Genomic DNA, 22774 nt, shown 5'->3' with positions numbered 1-22774 from the left:
TGCCGCTGTACCTGTATTATTGTGCCATGGTTTAGGCCTTTAGAGAATTGCACTGCAGATCACGTAACTAGCACAACGGCAACTCTGTTTTGACCGAAAAATGTAAAAATGTTTGTTTACATTTTTGTATAAATAATTCACAATAACAAAAAAAAATACAGATTGAAACCATGATGAAATAATAAGATGGCGTAAAATGACCAGATGATTGGTTTCAATCTGTCAAATTTTTTGTTATTGTGAATAAATTATATGAAAACGTAAACAAACGTTTTGACATATTGAAGAATTTTTGACAAAAACAGAGTTGTATTTGTGCTACTTACGTGACCTGTTAAATAGATCTTGATTGAAACCAATCAACTGACCGTTTTACGCCACCTTATAATTTCATCATGACTTACGTTTAGTCGAGATACCAGACTTGCTAGTGATATAGGCATGTAATAATAAAAACAATGGATCAATTTTGTATTTTATTTAAAAAAACCATTACATATGTAAGTTTAAAAAGATTATTGTATTCTATTCGCAGCCTTCCAAAAAAAAATTAATTTCTTTTTTTTCTGTCACGTGCTGCTTATATTCTATACCCGCGGCACCAAAAAGTTTTGTAGAAGCTTCATATTTTCTATCGAAATGTGTTTTTTCCCTCAAATAATGTACATGCTTTATTCCAGCTTTAATTATTAATTTTGCACATTCACTGCAAGGAAGCAGTGTTGTATAAATATGGGCGCCTCTTAAATCCAACCTTGTTGCTTTAATTATAGCATCGGCTTCAGCATGTACAACACATTCTGGCACCAGAGGTAAATTTATGTGCCAACCTCTGGGAAATCCAATATAGCCAACTGACAAAATACTTTGTTCTGCACTGACAATCACGGCGCCAACTTGTGCATACGGATCTACGCTACGTTTTGCCGCAAGTAATGCCATACCCATGTAGACATCCTCACGTTCCGAGGCATTAACTGTCTAATGAATTAAAAAAAAAATAAAGAAATATTACAAATTTAACTTTCAAGCATCAAAGATTGCATAACATCTTAGGTTAGATAGTGGGGGGCATGTTAAATTGACCATGGACTTTACCAAGAATGCCAGCCGCTTATGTGTCACAGCCATAATTTTATCGAAGTATAGAAAATAAGGCCCCTTAAAAATTTCATGGTTGTTCTCCCCTACCTTTTCAGATGTCGCTGGAACTAATGTTGTTGGCTCATCCAGTTTCTCCATTTTACTTGGATTGCTAGACATATCAGCTTCAAGATGGCGCTACAAATACAGACAAAAGGAAAAATAAAGAAAAAAAAAAATAGCTATGCAAGTTATAATTACGTTAGTAACCAATAATACAATTTTTGGGCGACTAGAGTTTTTCATGCCGTCCCGGGAATACCCGCATTTCCCACTCATTTTTCAATCCCGCTGACAATACCGGGAATTCCCGGGAAGTTGTATATACTAAAAACGGGCTGTAACAAGGTTATAATCAAATTATTGGCCTGTTCCCGTACTTTATAAAGTGGTAAAAGTTGTAAAAGTCGTAAACGATTTTCATATAAATTTTGTGAAAACTTTTTAGTTCTGGAACAGAGCTATTTATTATATTATTTAACATTTATTTAAATTTGTTGTCAGCTGGGCTTACTGTCCGGCCTAATGGCTATATCACACCATACGCTTTTTCACATGTATGTTGTCACTTTGGGTATACTAATATACAGAGCAGCTAATGTCACACATGCGAAAAAGCCATAATTTGGACATTGCGAGGACATTTCGATACCGATACTTTAAGGCCTCGGTACATAAGTGGCTGGCTATTTGCTTAAGTTATTTCTGGTAAAGGACTTAAGGGCAAAGTTCAACCTAGTTCGAATTTAGTTTGGCCGTTCTTTATTCTTTTATCAGAAGTGACATAACAAAGAAGGCCATGCACGGTACAAACATATAGTTCAAAAAAATATTAAACATTTTAAAACACAAGGAAGTATGGTATTACTCTTTCGTTTTTATTTTTTTCTCGACATTGTGATAGTCGACGGACCGATAGTTTTAAATATATTTAAATGAATTGTCCAGTTGCTCAGGAGCTTCAGAATACTTCTTATTATTTGTAATAGTTCGAGAATTTTTTAGACACGAATCCATTTTTTAATTCTTTAAATAAAGGGAAATTTGACGAGTTTCAAATATTAGGATTTTGATTTTTGCCTGAAAATAGTGTGTTAACAAAACAAAACTAGTATTTAACGCCGTAAAAGTATAGATAACAAGTTAATATAAATCAGAACTAATAAAGGTGAGAACACAGTCAGCTCTTAGCTTAATTTTCCTGCTTAGCTTATACCCCGGTTACACTATTGAAGGTTAACCCACTGGGTTTAATAGATCCAGTGGGTTAATCTTTGCTGGTTACACTTAGCTTTTCGAGGATATAAACTGTCAGCTGATGTTTGTTCACGTATACATACAAAATAACTAATAAAGTCGTGTGTTACACTTTTACGATTTCTCGTATGAGATATCGTCCCCTCTTTGCTCATATTGGTATATTTTACATAGGGATACATTTTTGTATCATGGTATCAAGCGTACTTTTTGTTAAAAAAGCGTCTAATGAAAAAAATAAATAAATAATTTTATGATTTCCAAATAACTTTAGATTTACTAACTCCATAAAATCTCATACGACCAATCGTAAACGTGTAAAACACGACAAACTCTGTTGCAAAAACAGTTGCAACTTTTGGTACTTTTTGAGTAGAGTTGGATTTTTTTGCACAAATACCGAATACAACACTGTATTTTTGGTGGATTTGTGCCGGATTTAAAATAAACCCAGCCATGAGAGGATTTAATTTTTGTATGGCAAATCTGGTCAGATTTGAGTAGATTAAGCAAATAAATCCTCATGAAGTGGGTTAACCCGGCAAAAAGCTGTAGTGTAACCGTGCTATTATTTCTTCACTAGGCCGCTTATTTCTTGGTATCACATAAAAATTACAGCCAAATTCTATTTTTCAGATTGAACACGTGTTTATATTCAAAAGTTCAACAATTTTCAACTTTGTGGCCTGAAGCCTCGCTTCGTTGTGGTCTGTCCTATTGAACACAGTACAACTTCACTTTTCCGCTTTGAAGCGAGGCGGAAAAAATAAGCAACGAAAATCCATTGTGTTCTCGCCTTAAGGAACAAATTTATAAGCAATAATGTATGGATCATATTCAAATCGTTGATATAACCTATTTTCAATCAGATAATCCCTGCACAGAGAAAGCTATAATAATACTCTTAAGGTAAGGTCACATTAGGCAAATATTTGCTCAAAAGTGACAAATATTTGTTTGCCACAATCTGACCAAAAATATTTTTCAAAGGCAAACAAGAAAACAGCTGATTTTTGGGAAAACAAAACTATTTGGAAGCAAACAAAAATTTAACTAAATTGCTTTTACTGTGAACACCGTTCAGCAAATATTTTCCTCCTTTTTTTGACAAACATTTATTTGGTCTTACTATTTGTTTGTTACCCTGCGTTTACAAATGACAGGACAGTTGACTTCATGTATTGATTGTCAAAATCCCAAAACTTGCCTGTGTGACGTAGGCGTCCCGACAACTGCAAAAACAGTTGTAAAATTTTGAATGAAAATCGTCGATTTCTTTTTGTTTTCCGTTTACATATTTTGTTTTTGTTCATGTTCTTTTGTTTTCAACACACTTCAATTATTATCTCACTTATTTTTACAAAAATGTCAAAAATTTGTCTTCTCTAGTGTCTGTGAAAAAATGATGGACAGCTGGGAGACAAACGACAAATGTATGTATGTATTAGTAAATCAGAGTTGTATTTGAAGACAAACTAGGTCTGTACGATAACCCAAAAGTTTTTGCAAATTTGCACAAACTTTTACAAAATGCTGTTCGATAACAAACTTGCAAAGTAAAAGAGAGAGAATTTGGAGACAATTGTGAGAGAATATTGTAGAGTTTTGGAGACTTTTGTTTACAAGTTTTTGCAAGGAAAATTTTTCTTGTAAGAATTTGCAGGTTTGATCAGCTGATTTAAATTCGAATGTTTTGTGGCGGACTTCTTGGCGAAAACATAAACAAACGTTTGGTTATTAAAATAAATAGAAATAAAAAAGGGAAAAATTATTAAATTAATTATGGAAAACGATAATGTAAATAAAATAACTAACTTTGTAGTTTGTGGTGACTACTTTTTCATTTTATTATTTATTTATCTAATCTTTTCCACCAACATTTTCTTCGAAGTTATCGTACAGACCTATTATTAAATTGTTTGTATGTACTCTAAACATGACCGTTAATGATATTTCATAGTAATTTATTGGAAAATATCTTCAAAAACTTGACATTAGGTCTGTCTGGTTACTTTCTCAGCAGAAACTTTCTCAGAGAGTAACGAGTTTAATTCTCTTTTGCTAGAAAATTGTAAAAAGTAAACAGACAACTTCGCAGCAAAAACCAGCAAGCAATCATGCAAAAACAGAACATTTTGTCCGCCAATAAAGAAACTAAAGGTAGCAAACAAGATAAATCAACGAAAAATTAAAAACAGATGATTGATTGCTTCAAGAAGAAGACTTGCAAATGTTTGCTAGAAGAAATTTGTCCAGCAAGAATTTGCAAACTCTCAGTGAAAGAACTGTCAAAATGTCTCTCTCGAATTGCTCTCTATTGCAACAATTGGTACAAATTGTTACAAATTTAAGGGTAACCAGACAGACCTAATTACTTGTAGAATTTACACTAATTACGATCATGCCACTATTAAGGCCTGGGTACATATGCAGCCTCGCCTGCTTACCTTGCTTTCCTGATTCATTTCTGACATAGTAAAAATAAAAGAATAAAGAAGGCCGAGCAAATTTCGAACTGAGTTGCTCTTTCCTTTTTTATTCTTTTACTATAGCCTTTGCTCACTTTTTTATTCATATTTGAGGGTCGGTCGAACAACAAATAGAGAACAGACGACGTACCGTGGAAACGGGCCATAAAAGTTTGTACAAATTTGTGTGTTATCGAACAGACCTATTTTGGTGGATAAGTAGTAGAGGCCCCAGATTTCCTAGTGATGCAATAAACAAAACAATGAATCAATTTTGTGATTTATTAAAATAAAAAAAAATACTACATAATTGGTATGTTCCAGTACTGCAAGAATCTACTTATTTTTACTATTTTTCCGATGACATAAAGGAAAAAAATTATCGTAGTAAAAATTTGTAGCTTTTTGCTGGTTCTGGAACAGAGAAAATATTTTTGACAATTTTTATTTTTATCTTCTATTTGTGGGATGCACATAAGAAGCATGGCATTCTTGCTGAAGTCATATCTTATAAAAGATTAAAGACCAAGTTTGACTTAATAAAAAGATTTCAGAATCACATTTGAATTAGGTCGAACTTGGTGCGGGGTGGTTGCTGGACAGTTTGACATTTATCGATATTTCCGAAAAATCGACACTCAAAACTGATCGTGTGTACCCTGCTCTAAGCAAGAATAGCATGCATCTTATGAGGACTTAAGATCTTTTAAAATGAAAGTTTAATTTGTTTTGGGTTTCGTTTGTGTGTGCAAACTGTTGTTACACCAGCTATCTTCAAAAGATTGCTGGCTACTATATATTTTTTTTTGTGACTTTTGTAATTACTCAAATAATGCACTTTCTTTATTCCAGCGTTAATTATTAATTTTGCACATTCATTGCATGGATACAGTGTTGTATAAATGTGGGCGCCTTCTAAATCCAACTTAGTTGCTTTAATTATAGCATCGGCTTCAGCATGCACAACATATAGTTGTTTATCATTCATATTAGGATTTTTCTTGTCTCGTCTTTCCCAACTTAAATCCGGGTGATCGTCCTTACAACCCTTGGGAAATCCATTGTAGCCAACGGACACAATATTATGTTCTGCACTGACAATGACCGCACCAACTTTTGTTTCCGGATCCCTACTAAATTTTTCCGCCAAACGTGCCATACCCATATAGAAATCTTCAGGTTGCAAGTCATCCGTCTAATGAATTAAGAAAATGTAAAGAAACAATATTCCAAAATTTAGCTTTCATGCTTCAAAGATTGCACAACGTCTTAAATTAGATGTGGGGGACTTGTTTGTTCGGTCATGCACTTAACCAAGAATGTCAGCCGCTTATGTCCCAGCTAGCATTTGGAAGATTGTTTTTTCAAAACTCATATTGCGGAGTCTTTTTAGAGTCCTTTTGGTGATCAAAAATTGATTAAGTCGCTTGTATGATCAGAAAGGGACTCGAAAGTGACTCCCTGTAATGATTAAAAAGAGTTCAATTTAAAATACAACAACAAATGTGTAGCAATCACAAATAAATCATTGAGATGTTTAAACTGTGACTATTTTTTTTTTTTGCTATTTATTGTCACATTTTGATCTTCATAAAGATTGAAAAATGTTTAATCAAAAAAGGGTCATGCAGATGTTTGAAAAGTGATTATAATTATGTATCGTCTGATCATATTTTGAACAGTTAGGTGATTAAAAACTGATTGTTTGGTTTTATTTTTGTTTGGTTGTAAATAATTGTCATCTACATTTTCTATAAAACTTTGATATAAATGTAATGTATAATATTAAGTGTATACACAAACACAACACATGTTCAGGTTTTGCCAAGTGAAATGAAGAAGCTAACCCCCGCGCAACATAAAGGATAATTAAAAGACGACATAACAAAGCAGGAAAGACGATAAAACAAAGGAAAGAAACAAAAAAGAATAAAAAGAAATTTCTTTTAATTTATTACGTCTAATAAAAAGGCTAATAAATGACTCTCTAACGACTAATAAACGATTATAAATATGACACAAAAAAGACCCGAAAAAGAGTCCCAAAGTAATCAACAAATCACCAATAAATGATTTAAATTCGACTCGAAAAAGACAAATTCGTACAAATTTTTACTGAATGCTGTTCGATAACAAAATTATCCAGCAAAAGAGAGCGAGTTTGGAGAGATTTTTGGAGAGTTTTGTGACTGAGAACTTGCAAATTTTTGCTGGGAAAATTTGTCCCGCAAAAATTTGCAAGTCTGATCAGCTGACTTTTAATCACCTGCTCAATGTAAACAACTCGAAATGATAACATTTGTGGCCAAGAAAACTTCACAATTGCACATTTTTTTAGATTCTAAAGCGTTGTGGATAGGATTAAAGCATTAAATAAGTAAACTGCAATTTTAAAATTTAGGTTTTTGTTCCGTTTGGGTTTAAAATATCAAAAGAAACAAAAACAAATTTCATACATTTTCGGAAACAGCTGACTTTCTTGCAAGTTTTTGCAAAATGCTGTTCGATAACTTTCTGCAATTTTTCTTGCTTGAGAGAGTAAAATTCACTGAGAGAGGTTGCTGGAACTGACTGATTAATTCTTGCTGGGAAAGTTATCGTACACACCTAATATATACCATCAGAAAATTGGGCAAAAATGAATCGAGGAAGACTTATTAGTGATTTGTTTAGAAGAGTCGCCTGAGCTTACGTTTTCCTACCGGCAAAGGAGTCATTTATGATCAGAAAATGAGCTCATATTCCAGCTTTGTAATCGTGCAGTCGGATCAAAAAAGACTCGAATTTGATTAAAATTTTCAAAATATGCTGGCTGGGGTGTCTCGGTCTTAATTTTATGGAAGTATAGAAAAAAAGTACCCTTAAAAATGTTATGGTTGTTCTCCCCTACCTTTTTATTGCTTTCAGTTGGATCTGATGTTGTTGCCTGTTGTTGGCTCATCTCCGCTTTACTTGGATCACTTGACATACCAACAGAAAGTTGCGCTACAAATACAGACAAAAGAAAAAGTAATGAGAACAAGTAAAAAAGCATTAAGTTCGGCCGGGCCGAACTTTTCATACCCTCCACCATAAAATATTCATTCCTGTCCCCAACTTTAAGTGAGTAAGTTAAAATGTCCGATAATGTACATAAAATGCTTCATTCGGGAGGCCCTTTTTATGGTGCCTATATCTAACTGTTGACAATTTTTGGTGGGCTAGAAATTGGGAGGTACTGTTATATAGGGGTTATAATAAAACATGGGTCTTTGTTGAGAGTTTTTGGTGGGAGCCTTTAAAGTCAAATAACTCCTAATTCGGTTAAAAAATTTAGCTAGAATCCTCAAAATATCGAAAATCGGTACATAACGTGGGAACTTCAAATATCATTAACAGCTAGTTCGGAGGTATCTGGGCTATACGAAAATATGAACTTAAATGAACAATTTTTGTTGCAGAATTTTTTTGACTTTTAAATTTCAAATTACAGAAAGTTCGTCCAAAAATAAAGCTAAGGTACGGAAAATCAGGAGGTTTGTTTTGGGGCTATACAAAAACATGGACCTACGTTCGGTTAAACATTTTAAGTAAAATCCTCAAAGTACCGAAAATCGGGAAGTATCGTTATATTGGGGCTATGTTGAAAATTGTTGATGCAGATGCGTGGTGACCACTACAACCTTCAAATGTCAAATTACAGTTAGTTCTGTTAAAAATTGTAGCTAAAATGGCCAAATTACTGAAAATTGGGAGGTACCGTTACATGGGAGCTATATCCGAACATGGACCTATGTTGACAATTTTTGATGGAGAGGTGTTGTGACCACTAAGAACTTCAAATGTCAAATTACTGCTAGTTCGGTTTAATATTGTAGCTAAAATCATCAAATTACTGAAAATCGGGAGGTACCGTTATATGGGGGCTTTCTTGACAATTTTTAGTGGAGAGGTGTGGTGACCACTAAGAATTTCAAATGTTCAAATTACAGATAATTCGGTTAAAACTTGTTGGTAAAATTCTCAAAATACCTGAAATCGGGCGGTAACGTTATATGGGGGCTATTCCAAAACATGGACCTATGTCCATTAGTTATATAAGTTTATTGACATTTAAGAACCCTAAATGTCAATTGATAGCTAAATCGGTCTGAAAATGTAGATAAAAACGTCAAAATGTCGTAAATCGGAGGTACCGTTATATGGGGGCTATACCAACACGTGGACCTAGGTCCACAACTTTTGTTATATAAGTTTAGTTACACTTAAGAACCCTAAATGTCAAATTATAGCTATATCGGTCTGAAAATGTAGCTACAAACGTCAAAATACCGCAAATCGGGGGGTACCGTTATATGGGGGCTATACCAAAACGTGGTCCTATGTCCACAAGTTATGTTAAATAAGTTTATTGACATTTAAGAACCCTAAATGTCAAATTATAGCTACATCGGTCTGAAAATGTAGCTAAAAACGTCAAAATACCGCAAATCGGGGGGTACCGTTATATGGGGGCTATACCAAAACGTGGACCTATGTCCACAACTTTTGCTGTATAAGTTTATTAACACTTAATAACCCTAAATGTCAAATTATAGCTACATCGGTCTGATAATGTAGCTAAAAACGTCAAAATACCGTATATCGGGGGGTACCGTTATATGGGGGCTATACCAAAACGTGGACTTATGTCCACAACTTTTGTTATATATGTTTATTGATACTTAAGAAACCTAAATGTCAAATTATAGCTAAATCGGTCTAAAAATGTTGCTAAAAACGGCAAAATACCGCAAATCGGGGGGTACCGTTATATGGGGGCTATACCAAAACGTGGACCTATGTCCACAAGTTTTGTTATATATGTTAATTGATACTTAAGAACCCTAAATGTCAAATTATAGCTAAATCGGTCGAAAAATGTTGCTAAAAACGTCAAAATACCGCAAATCGGGGGGTACCGTTATATGGGGGCTATACCAAAACGTGGACCTATGTCCACAAGGTTTGTTATATATGTTTATTGACACTTAAGAACCCTAAATGTCAAATTATAGCCAAATCGGTCTGAAAATGTAGCTAAAACCGTCAAAATACCGTAAATCGGGGGGTACCGTTATATGGGGGCTATACCAAAACGTGGACCTATGTCCACAACTTTTGTTATATAAGTTTATTGACACTAAAGAACCCTAAATGTCAAATTATAGCTACATCGGTCTGAAAATGTAGCTAAAAACGTCAAAATACCGCAAATCGGGGGGTACCGTTATATGGGGGCTATACCAAAACGTGGACCGATATAGCCCATCATCGAACTTGACCTGCCTGCAAACAAAAGACGCACTTTCCCAAAATTTCAGCGTCCTATCTCCATTTTTGTGGATGCTAGAGTGATTACCACAGACGGACGGACGGACGGACGTGCTCAGATCGACTTAGAATTTTACCCTGATCAAGAATATATATACTTTATAGGGTCGCAAATGAGTATTTCAATGCGTTACAAACGGAAAAACAAACTTAATATACCCTCCATACTATGGTGGAGGGTATAAAAAGGCTATGCAATTTATGATTACATTAATAACTAATATAATTTTTGGGCGACTGTCGACTTATGTGATAGCCGAGTTCTTTCTTGCTGGATGATGTCATGTCAAACCCATTAAATTTCATCAAAAGTCACAGAACAAAAGACATGTCGTTATAACCATTTTCTTTACATTTTGCGGATTCGAGGCAAATTGATTATTAATTTAATTTTTTTCTCCGATTTCTTGAATTAATTTTGATTTAGAGCACAATTTATTTTACTTTACTTTAAAAAGATGGTGTTAAAATATTCTCGATTTAATTTCGCAACAAGTGACTTTGTGTTTACATTCGTAACTCTTAAACCAATTCAAAGCAATGAAAATATCAAAATTTTCATATGATTTTAAATATGTGTGTAGATGTCAATGAAAATTTGGAAGAAAATGGCAAAACGTTTTCAATGAAAATTTTCATAGTCTGGCATAAGACATACATATGTCCTTAACGGGATGTAAAAAAAATTCTCGTAGTGAGTGGTTTGTTTTAAATACGGCATAAATCCTCGAATCCTCTGTTTTTTGCAACATATTGCTAGATAATACAAAAAGTTGCAAACTGGCACAAGAAACAAGGTGGATGCATTGGTGAATTGTTAAACTAAAAATAATTTAGAATGTCAACATTTGTAAACAAGGCGGAAACATTTAAATTTGTTTTGATGTACAAAGTTGATTTTAATCAACCAAGACTAATATTTATGACGTCTAAACGATAAAATAATTAGTTTGTTTATTTTAGATGGGCAAACTGCGATAAAATAATTCTTTATTTGCTCTTTAGTTAGCATTAGTAGCATAATGTGCTAATATTTTCAGTATTAAACAATAAATTTGTAATTTGACGTATGCTTTTGAGACTAATTCAATTTACAAAAAAAAATTTTAAATTTGATCAGATGGGCTGATGCATCTACCTTGGTAATTGTGCTATGAACAAAAATCAGCTGATGCCATTTAAAACCTCCAAAATATATATCTAAATGCAATGAGATTTGTTCTGGATTTATTAAATCCAGTCGAGGATTTATGGCTAGTCTAAATGAGCTATAAATCCTCGAATCCTCTGTGTTTTGCAACATATTGCTAGATAATACAAAAAGTTGCAAACTGGCACAAGAAAGAAGGTAGATGCATCGGTGAGTTGCTACAAATAAATAATTTTATTTGAGTTGCACCCAAATTAATTTCATACATTTTAGTGTTTTTTTTTTTTTACTTTTGTTTGCTTAAGCTGGTGTATTCCCCCAATTGCTTAACTTCATTTATTACCCTCTATTACAGAGAGTAATGTTTTTCAAAACGAACTGACAGTGTTGCAAAATATCATGATTTCATCCCGACTATAGGAATTATCAATTGGCTTTTCAGCTTTTGAAAGGATGCCTTTTTTAGCGAAAAACCGAACTCTTTAAAGCTTAAAACACATACAACGTTTGGGTAAAGTTTTGTGTCGTTTTGGCCGTTTTTACACTGTTGGGCATGATGCCGAAAAAATCAAATTCATTTGAAATATATGCCGACAAACAGATAAACGCTGGACTTTGGTATCGTCGTCGCCCTGTTGTTGTTATTTCTTTCTCGACGCCCAACGCAAAACTTTAATCAAACGTTGTATCTGTTTTTAGCTTAAAACTGGCAAAAGTAGTAAAAGTTGTAAACTGCTAACATATGAATTGTATTCTGTCTGAAGTAAAGGAACGCTTTTCGAGTAAAAAGTGGTAAAAATTGAAGATTCTTGCACGTAAAGGAACAGAGCTAATATATATTTAATTTTTAATATTAAGGGTGGACCCGTATAAGTCAAATAAATCCTTATGTCCACTGGATTTTATTTGATGAATACGCTGTAGTATTGACATTTGAGTTTCTTATGCTTGGTTTACATTTACGAAGTCCACTCGCTTTCAACTGTCAATTCCTTCACGTATATCATGGTAGAATAATAAGGTGTAAAGCCAAAAACAGCTGATCTTCATACCAGTTGTCAAAATTCGTTATTGTGAATAAAATCGCATACAAAATGTAAACAAGCAATTCACAGTAATGCATTATTGTGAGCAAATTTAACGTTTGACATTATTTGATGTAACACCTTCTTATTCCACCATGACGTATACGTCAAATGAAAACTCATCTGAAATCTATTGGATTTCATTTGGCATTTAATGCTAGGTTTACATTTATGAAATCCACTCGATTTCAACTGTCAATTCCATTGCTTAAATGTCAAATGAAATCTAATGGATTTCAGATGAGAGCTTAGTTCCCATACTTTTTAATAGTAAAACTTGAAAAAGAGAGAAAATTTGTTCTTACACAAAAGTTTTTTTTTTAAAACGTTCGGAACGCAAAAGTGAAACAAATGTAAAAGTCGGCGGACCAGCTAATCAGACGCCGGCAACCATGTTACTATTTTTTACACGCTCAAATTTGTCGTGTAAAAAGTTTTTAAAGAGTGTCATTCACCTCCATTTTTGTTTAAAGATAAGTGAACATTTTACAACTTTTTTGTGTACGAGAACGGTTTTTCGGTAAAATGTGTAGAAGTCGTAAGAATTGTTAAAACTTTTTATTTTTGGAACAAAGCTGAGATTTCATTTGACACAAAAGAATTGACTGTTGAAATCAACCCGATTTCGTTAATGTAAACTTACCATAAGCAATGGAGTTGACAGTTGAAGTCGAGTGGCTTTCGTAAATGTAAACGTATTATGTATCCCGGTTATATGCTGTTTATATTAGAGCTTTTTGCAGGGATAACCTTCTTTGAGAGGATTTGTTTGAAATATAAGCAATGAAATTGACATTTAAGACCAAGTCGGTTTGTTAAATCCGGTTATATATAAACGGGGTATTACACTTAACCGGATTAACCCAATGGGTTTGGTTTTCAAATGTCAATTCATAGCGTCAAATAAATCCGCATGAAGTGGGTTAACCCGGCAAAAACTCTAATGTAACCGTATTATTAATGAGAATTTATGTTACGTATACGCAATGGAATTGACATTTGAAATCCATTGATATGTAAACGTACTATTAAACGGTTGAATTGAATTAGAGGTTTTTGCTGGTTTAACTTTCTTTATGAGGATTTATTTGAAGTTTGCGATATGGAATTGACATTTGAAACCCAGTGTGTTTTTTTTTCAATCCATTTAAGTACAAACATGATACAATAATACAGGTAGCATTATCATGTCAGCTGATGGTAACATAATGTGTCAACTGTATTGAATTGATGTCAAATGTTGACACCTTATGTTACCAACAATTGCCGATGCGACTACCTGTGTATTTGTACCATGAGTGCAAACGGGGTATTAGGTCTGTCTCGTTACTTTCTCAGCAAAAATTGTCCAGCAAGAACTTTCTCGTAGAAGTGTTTTTAATCTCTTTTGCAAGAAAAATGTAAAAACTTAACAGACACATTCTCTGCAAAAGCAGCAAGCTATCAGCATCTACCTTGTTTCTTGTGCCAACTTGCAACTTTTTGTATTTTCTAGCAAAATATTGAAAAAAAAAACAGAGTTTTATACGAGGAATTATGCCACTGCCTAATCCACTCAATAGGAGAATTTATTTTTGCATGGTAAATCCGGCAGATTTTGGTCGGATTTAGCAAATAAATCCTGATAAATCCGGCTATTGAGATTTCCGTTTTACACCACCTTATTATTTCATCATAGACATGAGTCAGACTTTATATTTTCCCCCATTTCTTGATTTAATTTTTTGTTTTTACTTTAGCATTGCTTTGTGAAGATGACGTCAAAAAGAAATCTCAATTTAAATTCGCAACAAGTCATGCAACAGGTTCTGATATACACAGTTGCTTATACGATGAATATATGTATGTATTAATATATTATTGATTTCTTTAATTTATTATTTCAAATTTATTTGATTAATTTCCTATTTCATTCATTTTTTTAAATATTTATATTTTATAAAACGATTCGGAATAGAAAATTGTTCGTTATTATGAAGTTCTACTTTGTGTATATACATACATATGAATATTAATTAAATATTGGATTTTAAAACAATAATATATATTCTTCACTTTTCGTGTTTGTTAAGTACTTATTTTATTGTAACTATATTCATTTTATTTGAGTCAAATAAACACCCATTCCTCAATTTTAGGAGCATATTGGACAAAGAAAATGTATTCTTCATTATAGGAATTTCACAACAAGTGTCTGGACAAAAGCAACACAAAGACGTGCCTTTTTTTCTTCACATTTCATTTGGGGCTTTGTGGCGAAAGTTTTCTTCGAGACATTTATCAACACAATAAAAATACATTATCAATTCCTTATTTTTTCTTACTTTTATCCGTTAAACAGCGATGAATTATTGCCTATTTTTATACGTTTGCAAACTAAAGTGTACTTGTATGTAGAGTTGCGAGTACTTCCGGAATAGGGATAGATAAGTGTCGACTTTCGATTAATCGACTTTTTGCAGTCAAAAGAACCTGCGTGAAGTTAGCGACGTCGCTAACTTTCGATAACACAGAGTTATCGAAATTCACAGGGTGACACAGGACGTCCAAAATTCACATTTAGTACTATTTTTTCAACCCTGCTGACGAAAAAAGTTAACGACGAATATTATAATTAAATAATTTAATAAAATTGTGAATGGAAAACTTCAAAAATCATAAAGCTAATTATAAATAATAAAACTTAAGTAATTTTCAATAGTTTAATGTACATCAACGTTACCAAACCATATCAAATTACGCATAGTTTAGAACTTAGATTTGACCGGTGGTCAGGACAGAGTATCGCCTCTGGAATCTTCCCTATACAAACCTCGTCCAAACTGAATACATGGAATTAAAGACAGAGTCCCAGAGAACATTTCCTCATACTAGGAATGTTCAATTTCAGTTTTTTGTAGAACAAAGTTGTCGATTAGCCGTTATCCAACTGGTGGTCAGGACAGAAAATTGGCTGTGGAATCTTCCCTATACAAACCTCGTCCAAACTGAATACATGGAATTAAAGACAGAGTCCCAGAGAATATTTCCTCATACTAGAAATGTTCAATTTCAGTTGTTTGTAGAACAAAATATTCGATTTTCCGTTTTCCAACTATTGGTCAGGACAGAAAATTGGCTGTGGAATCTTCCCTATACAAACCTCGTCCAAACTGAATACATGGAATTAAAGACAGAGTCCCAGAGAATATTTCCTCATTCTAGGAATGTTCAATTTCAGGTTTTTGTAGAAAAAAGTTGTCGATTTTCCGTTTTCCAACTGGAGGTCAGGACAGAGTATCGCCTCTGGAATCTTCCCTATACAAACCTCGTCCAAACTGAATACATGGAATGAAAGATAGAGTCACATAGAACATTTCCACATACTAGGAATGTTCAATTTCAGTTTTTTGTAGAACAAAGTTGTCGATTTTCCGTCAGGACAGAAAATTGGCTGTGGAATCTACCCTATACAAACCTCGTCTAAACTTAATACATGGAATTAAAGACAGAGTCCCAGAGAATATTTCCTCATTCTAGGAATGTTCAATTTCAGGTTTTTGTAGAACAAAGTTGTCGATTTTCCGTTATCCAACTGGTGGTCAGGACAGAAAATTGGCTGGGGAATCTTCCCTATACAAACCTCGTCCAAACTGAATACATGGAATTAAAGACAGAGTCCCAGAGAATATTTCCTCATTCTAGGAATGTTCAATTTCAGGTTTTTGTAGAACAAAGTATTCGATTTTCCGTTTTCCAACTGGTGGTCAGGACAGAAAATTCACTGTTGAATCTTCCCTCTTTCCTCATACTAGGAATGTTTAATTTAAGTTTTTTGTAGAACACAGTTGCCGATTTTCCGTTTTCCAACTGGTGGTCAGGACAGAAAATTGGCTGTGGAATCTTCCCTATACAAACCTCGTCCAAACTGAATACATGGAATGAAAGATAGAGTCACATAGAACATTTCCACATACTAGGAATGTTCAATTTCAGTTTTTTGTAGAACAAAGTTGTCGATTTTCCGTTTTCCAACTGGAGGTCAGGACAGAGTATCGCCTCTGGAATCTTCCCTATACAAACCTCGTCCAAACTGAATACACGGAATGAAAGATAGAGTCACAGGACAGAGTATCGCCTTTGGAATCTTCCCTATACAAGCCTCGTCCAAACTGAATACACCAAGTTTTCTATAGAAAACAGTGGTCTCCACCACCAAGTTTTCTATAGAAAACGGTGGTCTCCACCACCAAGTTTTCTATAGAAAACGGTGGTCTCCACCACCAAGTTTTCTATAGAAAACGGTGGTCTCCACCACCAAGTTTTCTATAGAAAACGGTGGTCTCCACCACCAAGTTTTCTATAGAAAACGGTGGTCTCCACCACCAAGTTTTCTATAGAAAACGGTGGTCTCCACCACCAAGTTTTCTATAGAAAACGGTGGTCTCCACCACCAAGTTTTCTATAGAAAACGGTGGTCTCCACCACCAAGTTTTCTATAGAAAACGGTGGTCTCCACCACCAAGTTTTCTATAGAAAACGGTGGTCTCCACCACCAAGTTTTCTATAGAAAACGGTGGTCTCCACCACCAAGTTTTCTATAGAAAACGGTGGTCTCCACCACCAAGTTTTCTATAGAAAACGGTGGTCTCCACCACCAAGTTTTCTATAGAAAACGGTGGTCTCCACCACCAAGTTTTCTATAGAAAACGGTGGTCTCCACCACCAAGTTTTCTATAGAAAACGGTGGTCTCCACCACCAAGTTTTCTATAGAAAACGGTGGTCTCCACCACCAAGTTTTCTATAGAAAACGGTGGTCTCCACCACCAAGTTTTCTATAGAAAACGGTGGTCTCCACCACCAAGTTTTCTATAGAAAACGGTGGTCTCCACCACCAAGTTTTCTATAGAAAACGGTGGTCTCCACCACCAAGTTTTCTATAGAAAATGGTGGTCTCCACCACCATGTTTTCTATAGAAAATGGTGGTCTCCACCACCAAGTTTTCTATAGAAAATGGTGGTCTCCACCACCAAATTTTCTATAGAAAATGGTGGTCTCCACCATCAAGTTTTCTATAGAAAACAGTGGTCTCCATCATCAAGTTTTCTATAGAAAACAGTGGTCTCCACCACCAAGTTTTCTATAGAAAACAGTGGTCTCCACCACCAAGTTTTCTATAGAAAACGGTGGTCTTCACCACCAAGTTTTCTATAGAAAACGGTGGTATCAACCACCAAGTTTTCTATAGAAAACGGTGGTCTCCACCACCAAGTTTTCTATAGAAAATGGTGGTCTCGCCACCAAGTTTGCTATAGGAAACGAGACGAGATAATATCCTCTTTTATCCATAGAATACTATCTCCTTTTCTATAGAAAGCCTGCTTGTGACTTCCAAAACTACTAGAGTAAATGCCGATTGGTGACCCCATCCATACGACAGATACAAAAATCAAAACAAAGACATAAACATAGTAAAATCAATGCTGTCTTTTATTTAAAAACAAGACATTTTTTATAACGGCTCTTGCTTATTGACCAGCTTCAGGAATTGCGAAAGATATAAGTATGTCCGATTCACATTGCGGATTGTATTTCTTACATTCCATTCCTGCTTCTTCGAACAGTCTTTCAGAGGCCTTATCCTCAGTTTTATCAGCACTTTTTCTCCACAAATGGAATTAAAGACAGAGTCCCAGAGAATATTTCCTCATACTAGAAATGTTCAATTTCAGTTTTTTGTAGAACAAAGTTGTCGATTTTCCGTTTTCCAACTGGAGGTCAGGACAGAGTATCGCCTCTGGAATCTTCCCTATACAAACCTCGTCCAAACTGAATACACGGAATGAAAGATAGAGTCACAGGACAGAGTATCGCCTTTGGAATCTTCCCTATACAAGCCTCGTCCAAACTGAATACACCAAGTTTTCTATAGAAAACAGTGGTCTCCACCACCAAGTTTTCTATAGAAAACAGTGGTCTCCACCACCAAGTTTTCTATAGAAAACGGTGGTCTCCACCACCAAGTTTTCTATAGAAAACGGTGGTCTCCACCACCAAGTTTTCTATAGAAAACGGTGGTCTCCACCACCAAGTTTTCTATAGAAAACGGTGGTCTCCACCACCAAGTTTTCTATAGAAAACGGTGGTCTCCACCACCAAGTTTTCTATAGAAAACGGTGGTCTCCACCACCAAGTTTTCTATAGAAAACGGTGGTCTCCACCACCAAGTTTTCTATAGAAAACGGTGGTCTCCACCACCAAGTTTTCTATAGAAAACGGTGGTCTCCACCACCAAGTTTTCTATAGAAAACGGTGGTCTCCACCACCAAGTTTTCTATAGAAAACGGTGGTCTCCACCACCAAGTTTTCTATAGAAAACGGTGGTCTCCACCACCAAGTTTTCTATAGAAAACGGTGGTCTCCACCACCAAGTTTTCTATAGAAAACGGTGGTCTCCACCACCAAGTTTTCTATAGAAAACGGTGGTCTCCACCACCAAGTTTTCTATAGAAAACGGTGGTCTCCACCACCAAGTTTTCTATAGAAAACGGTGGTCTCCACCACCAAGTTTTCTATAGAAAACGGTGGTCTCCACCACCAAGTTTTCTATAGAAAACGGTGGTCTCCACCACCAAGTTTTCTATAGAAAACGGTGGTCTCCACCACCAAGTTTTCTATAGAAAACGGTGGTCTCCACCACCAAGTTTTCTATAGAAAACGGTGGTCTCCACCACCAAGTTTTCTATAGAAAACGGTGGTCTCCACCACCAAGTTTTCTATAGAAAACGGTGGTCTCCACCACCAAGTTTTCTATAGAAAACGGTGGTCTCCACCACCAAGTTTTCTATAGAAAATGGTGGTCTCCACCACCATGTTTTCTATAGAAAATGGTGGTCTCCACCACCAAGTTTTCTATAGAAAATGGTGGTCTCCACCACCAAATTTTCTATAGAAAATGGTGGTCTCCACCATCAAGTTTTCTATAGAAAACAGTGGTCTCCATCATCAAGTTTTCTATAGAAAACAGTGGTCTCCACCACCAAGTTTTCTATAGAAAACAGTGGTCTCCACCACCAAGTTTTCTATAGAAAACGGTGGTCTTCACCACCAAGTTTTCTATAGAAAACGGTGGTATCAACCACCAAGTTTTCTATAGAAAACGGTGGTCTCCACCACCAAGTTTTCTATAGAAAATGGTGGTCTCGCCACCAAGTTTGCTATAGGAAACGAGACGAGATAATATCCTCTTTTATCCATAGAATACTATCTCCTTTTCTATAGAAAGCCTGCTTGTGACTTCCAAAACTACTAGAGTAAATGCCGATTGGTGACCCCATCCATACGACAGATACAAAAATCAAAACAAAGACATAAACATAGTAAAATCAATGCTGTCTTTTATTTAAAAACAAGACATTTTTTATAACGGCTCTTGCTTATTGACCAGCTTCAGGAATTGCGAAAGATATAAGTATGTCCGATTCACATTGCGGATTGTATTTCTTACATTCCATTCCTGCTTCTTCGAACAGTCTTTCAGAGGCCTTATCCTCAGTTTTATCAGCACTTTTTCTCCACAAATAGTATACCTTCTTTATGCCCGAGGTTATGATTAGTTTGGCACACTCGTTGCAAGGATACAGCGTTGTATAAATTGTGGCCTCTCTTATATTCAACTGAGTTGTTTTAAGTATGGCATTAGTCTCAGCATGTACAACGTATAGCATTTTATTTTCCAAGGTAGTAGGGTCTTTCGTCTTGTTCCAACATAGCTTAGAGTTTTCTTTCTTACAACCACTGGGAAATCCATTATAGCCAACGGACACAATACGTCCTTCCGTACTGACAATCACGGCACCAACTTGTCTATCAGGATCTTTACTACATTTTTCCGCTAGCAATGCAGTGGCCATATAAAAATCTTCTCGTTCAAGGGCACCTTTACGGGGTGCAGCTGTGGCCATGCTGTGTGAGAAGCGAAACAATTATTATTATTAATGTTATGTGGAGAATACTAGAAAACAAGAATTACAGTAAATTTACATTTACGAAATCCACTCGATTTCAACTGTCAATTCCATTGCTTAAATGTCAACTGAAATCCAATGGATTTCAGATGAGTTTTCATTTGACGTATACACAAAGGAATTGACATTTGAAATCGAGCGGATTTCGTAAAAGTAAACCAAGCATTAGAATGGAAAATTTCCTATAGAAATTACTATCCAGTCAGGTTCATATGAAATAGGATGCTTAAGACATTTACATACATTTACAAAGCAACTGATGTTTCGGATGTCAGCCTGTCTTCTCGTGTTCTGTCGTGTGTAATCGCAGGGTAACGTGTTGGGTTTTTGTTATAAATTGGTCTGTTCCAGTACTGCAAGAATCTGCTAATTTTTACTTTTTTTTTCGATAACATAAAGGAAAAAAGGTTATCGTAGTAAAAAATAGTAGCTTCTTGCAGGTTCTGAAACGGAGCAAATAATGGGCCCGTCTGGTTACTAGAGCTGGCAAAAAATCGATGGTACTATCGAAAGTAGCGATTCCTTTTTTCAAATTCAATATCGATAGATAGTTTTCTCTATCAATAGTATAATATATATAATTGATCCATGAATGAACTTTTGCCAAATTATGAATGAAATACAAAAAAGTTCACGCACAAATCGATTTAAAAAAAAATATATAAATTTTAAATGAATGCTGCACGAATGAATGAACTAAAGCATCCCTCTATCGATATTATCGGACTAAAAATCCCTTACCGACAATCTATTTAAATTAATGGCGCCTTTTTGGTATTGTATTTTTTTAATTTCCCCAAATTAATGGTTATGGCAAATTAGCGATAATTTTCATAGCTATCAATAGCTTTGTTTCCGTACGTTTTAATAGTAAAACTCGTAAAAGGGAGAAAAATTGTTCTCACACAAAAGTTTTTTCAAAAAGTTCGGGAACGCAAAAATGGAAAAAAAACGTCAAAAAAGCTGGAACAAATGTCAAAGTCGGCGTACCAACCAATCAGACGCCAGCATCCATGATACTATTTTTTACACGCTCAAACTTGTCGAGTAAACAATTTTTAAAGAGAGCGTAATTCGTCGCCATTTTTGTTTAAAGTGAAGTTAACATTTTACAACGTTTTTGTGTACGGGAACGGGTTTTCGGGTAAAATGTGTAAAAGTCGTAAAGATTGTAAAAACCGTTTAGATCTGGAACAAAGCTAATGAAATATCGAAAATATATCTAAAGGCCCCCACTCATTTATCAGTCTGTGCCGTCAGTCCGATGAACCCTTTCTGTATGTGTGACTGACAAGTGTGTAGCACGAACCATCAGTCAAGTCTAAAAATCTTGAATTTCTCCTCCAAAAATGAATGAATTCTACGTTTTTTGTCTTCCTACACCAACATTATTTTCTGTTTTTCAAAATTGTTTATTGACAATTTGAAAATAAACACAATTCACCCAGACTGATGCGTGTTCATTTTTAAATCAAAACTATTTTGATTTTCATCAGTCTTGGAAAACTCACACATACATTCTCAAAATTTCAAAAATTTACACATACTACCATAAATGCTGGCAGTCAGACTGACTAATGAGTGGGGGCCTTAATGTTGGGAAAATACTGATTTTCACTGGAAACTTGCAAAATTTGGAAATGTCTACATGCACAATTTGTGAATATCAAAGACACATATTATCAGCTTCGTTCCAGAACTAAAAAGTTGTTACAATTTTAAACACTTTAGCAAATTTTTTCCCCCAAAAACGCGTTTTCGATCTCCCAAAAAGTTGCAAAATTTTCACTTCTCTTTAAACAAAAATGGCCCCCTGAAACTTTTTACACGATAAATTTGGAAATTTGGGCGAGTACAAAATAGTAATATGGTTGCAGGCGTGTGATTGGCTGGTACGCCGAATTTCCTGTTTTCCATTACCTTTGATTGTTGGCAAAGAAAAGCACTGTCACCGCTTAAACACTATTAAAATTTAACTGGTTTAATTTTTTCTGTAATAGGTTCCTTTTATACTCTAGCCGTGAAAGAATGTATTGCAATATGAATGCAATATGACTGATAATACAAACGCAATATACATATAAAAGAGCTTAGTGATAAGTGAGTGACTGACTGGCCGATCATCGCCCAGACCAATTCGCAGAAGCGAACAACTTGAAATTTTTGGTGTGGGTGGGTTATTGTTGGTGAGATAAGTCCTATGCCACACGCTGAAACTTGCACTAATAACTTTCCAATTTTATAGGGTTTATTAGATCGAGTTACCCACCACAACAATTTAATAAAATTACTCTAGTGAGGAACTCGATCT

At 35.0% G+C, this 22774-nt stretch overlaps 2 protein-coding genes across 3 annotated transcripts; both read right to left on the bottom strand.

The window, feature by feature from the left end:
• Positions 1-447: 447 nt before the first annotated feature.
• LOC141388236 (probable deoxycytidylate deaminase) lies at positions 448-14908 on the bottom strand. 2 transcript variants are annotated; one of them, XM_073958254.1, is made up of 4 exons: positions 14780-14908; positions 7759-7853; positions 1192-1281; positions 448-981 (listed from the first exon to the last, which is right to left on the bottom strand). In XM_073958254.1, the coding sequence occupies exons 2-4, from the start codon at positions 7834-7836 to the stop codon at positions 526-528; spliced, it is 624 nt and encodes a 207-aa protein (XP_073814355.1). In that variant the 5' UTR covers positions 7837-7853; positions 14780-14908; the 3' UTR covers positions 448-525. The 2 variants fall into 2 exon arrangements, with proteins under 2 accessions (XP_073814355.1, XP_073814356.1); XM_073958255.1 differs by lacking the exons at positions 448-981; positions 1192-1281 and adding an exon at positions 5141-6063 and having other exon boundaries at positions 14780-14890.
• Positions 14909-19813: 4905 nt separating this feature from the next.
• LOC141388233 (probable deoxycytidylate deaminase) lies at positions 19814-22522 on the bottom strand. The gene is made up of 2 exons (XM_073958251.1): positions 22384-22522; positions 19814-20401 (listed from the first exon to the last, which is right to left on the bottom strand). The coding sequence occupies exon 2, from the start codon at positions 20398-20400 to the stop codon at positions 19873-19875; it is 528 nt and encodes a 175-aa protein (XP_073814352.1). The 5' UTR covers position 20401; positions 22384-22522; the 3' UTR covers positions 19814-19872.
• Positions 22523-22774: the final 252 nt, after the last annotated feature.

This window comes from Musca autumnalis, unplaced genomic scaffold, assembly GCF_047663935.1.
Source record: "Musca autumnalis isolate F117 unplaced genomic scaffold, ASM4766393v1 scaffold_9, whole genome shotgun sequence".
Lineage (NCBI taxonomy): Eukaryota > Metazoa > Arthropoda > Insecta > Diptera > Muscidae > Musca > Musca autumnalis.
The sequence above is the reverse complement of the archived record's forward strand: the minus strand, read 5'-3'. Positions and strand labels throughout refer to the sequence as shown.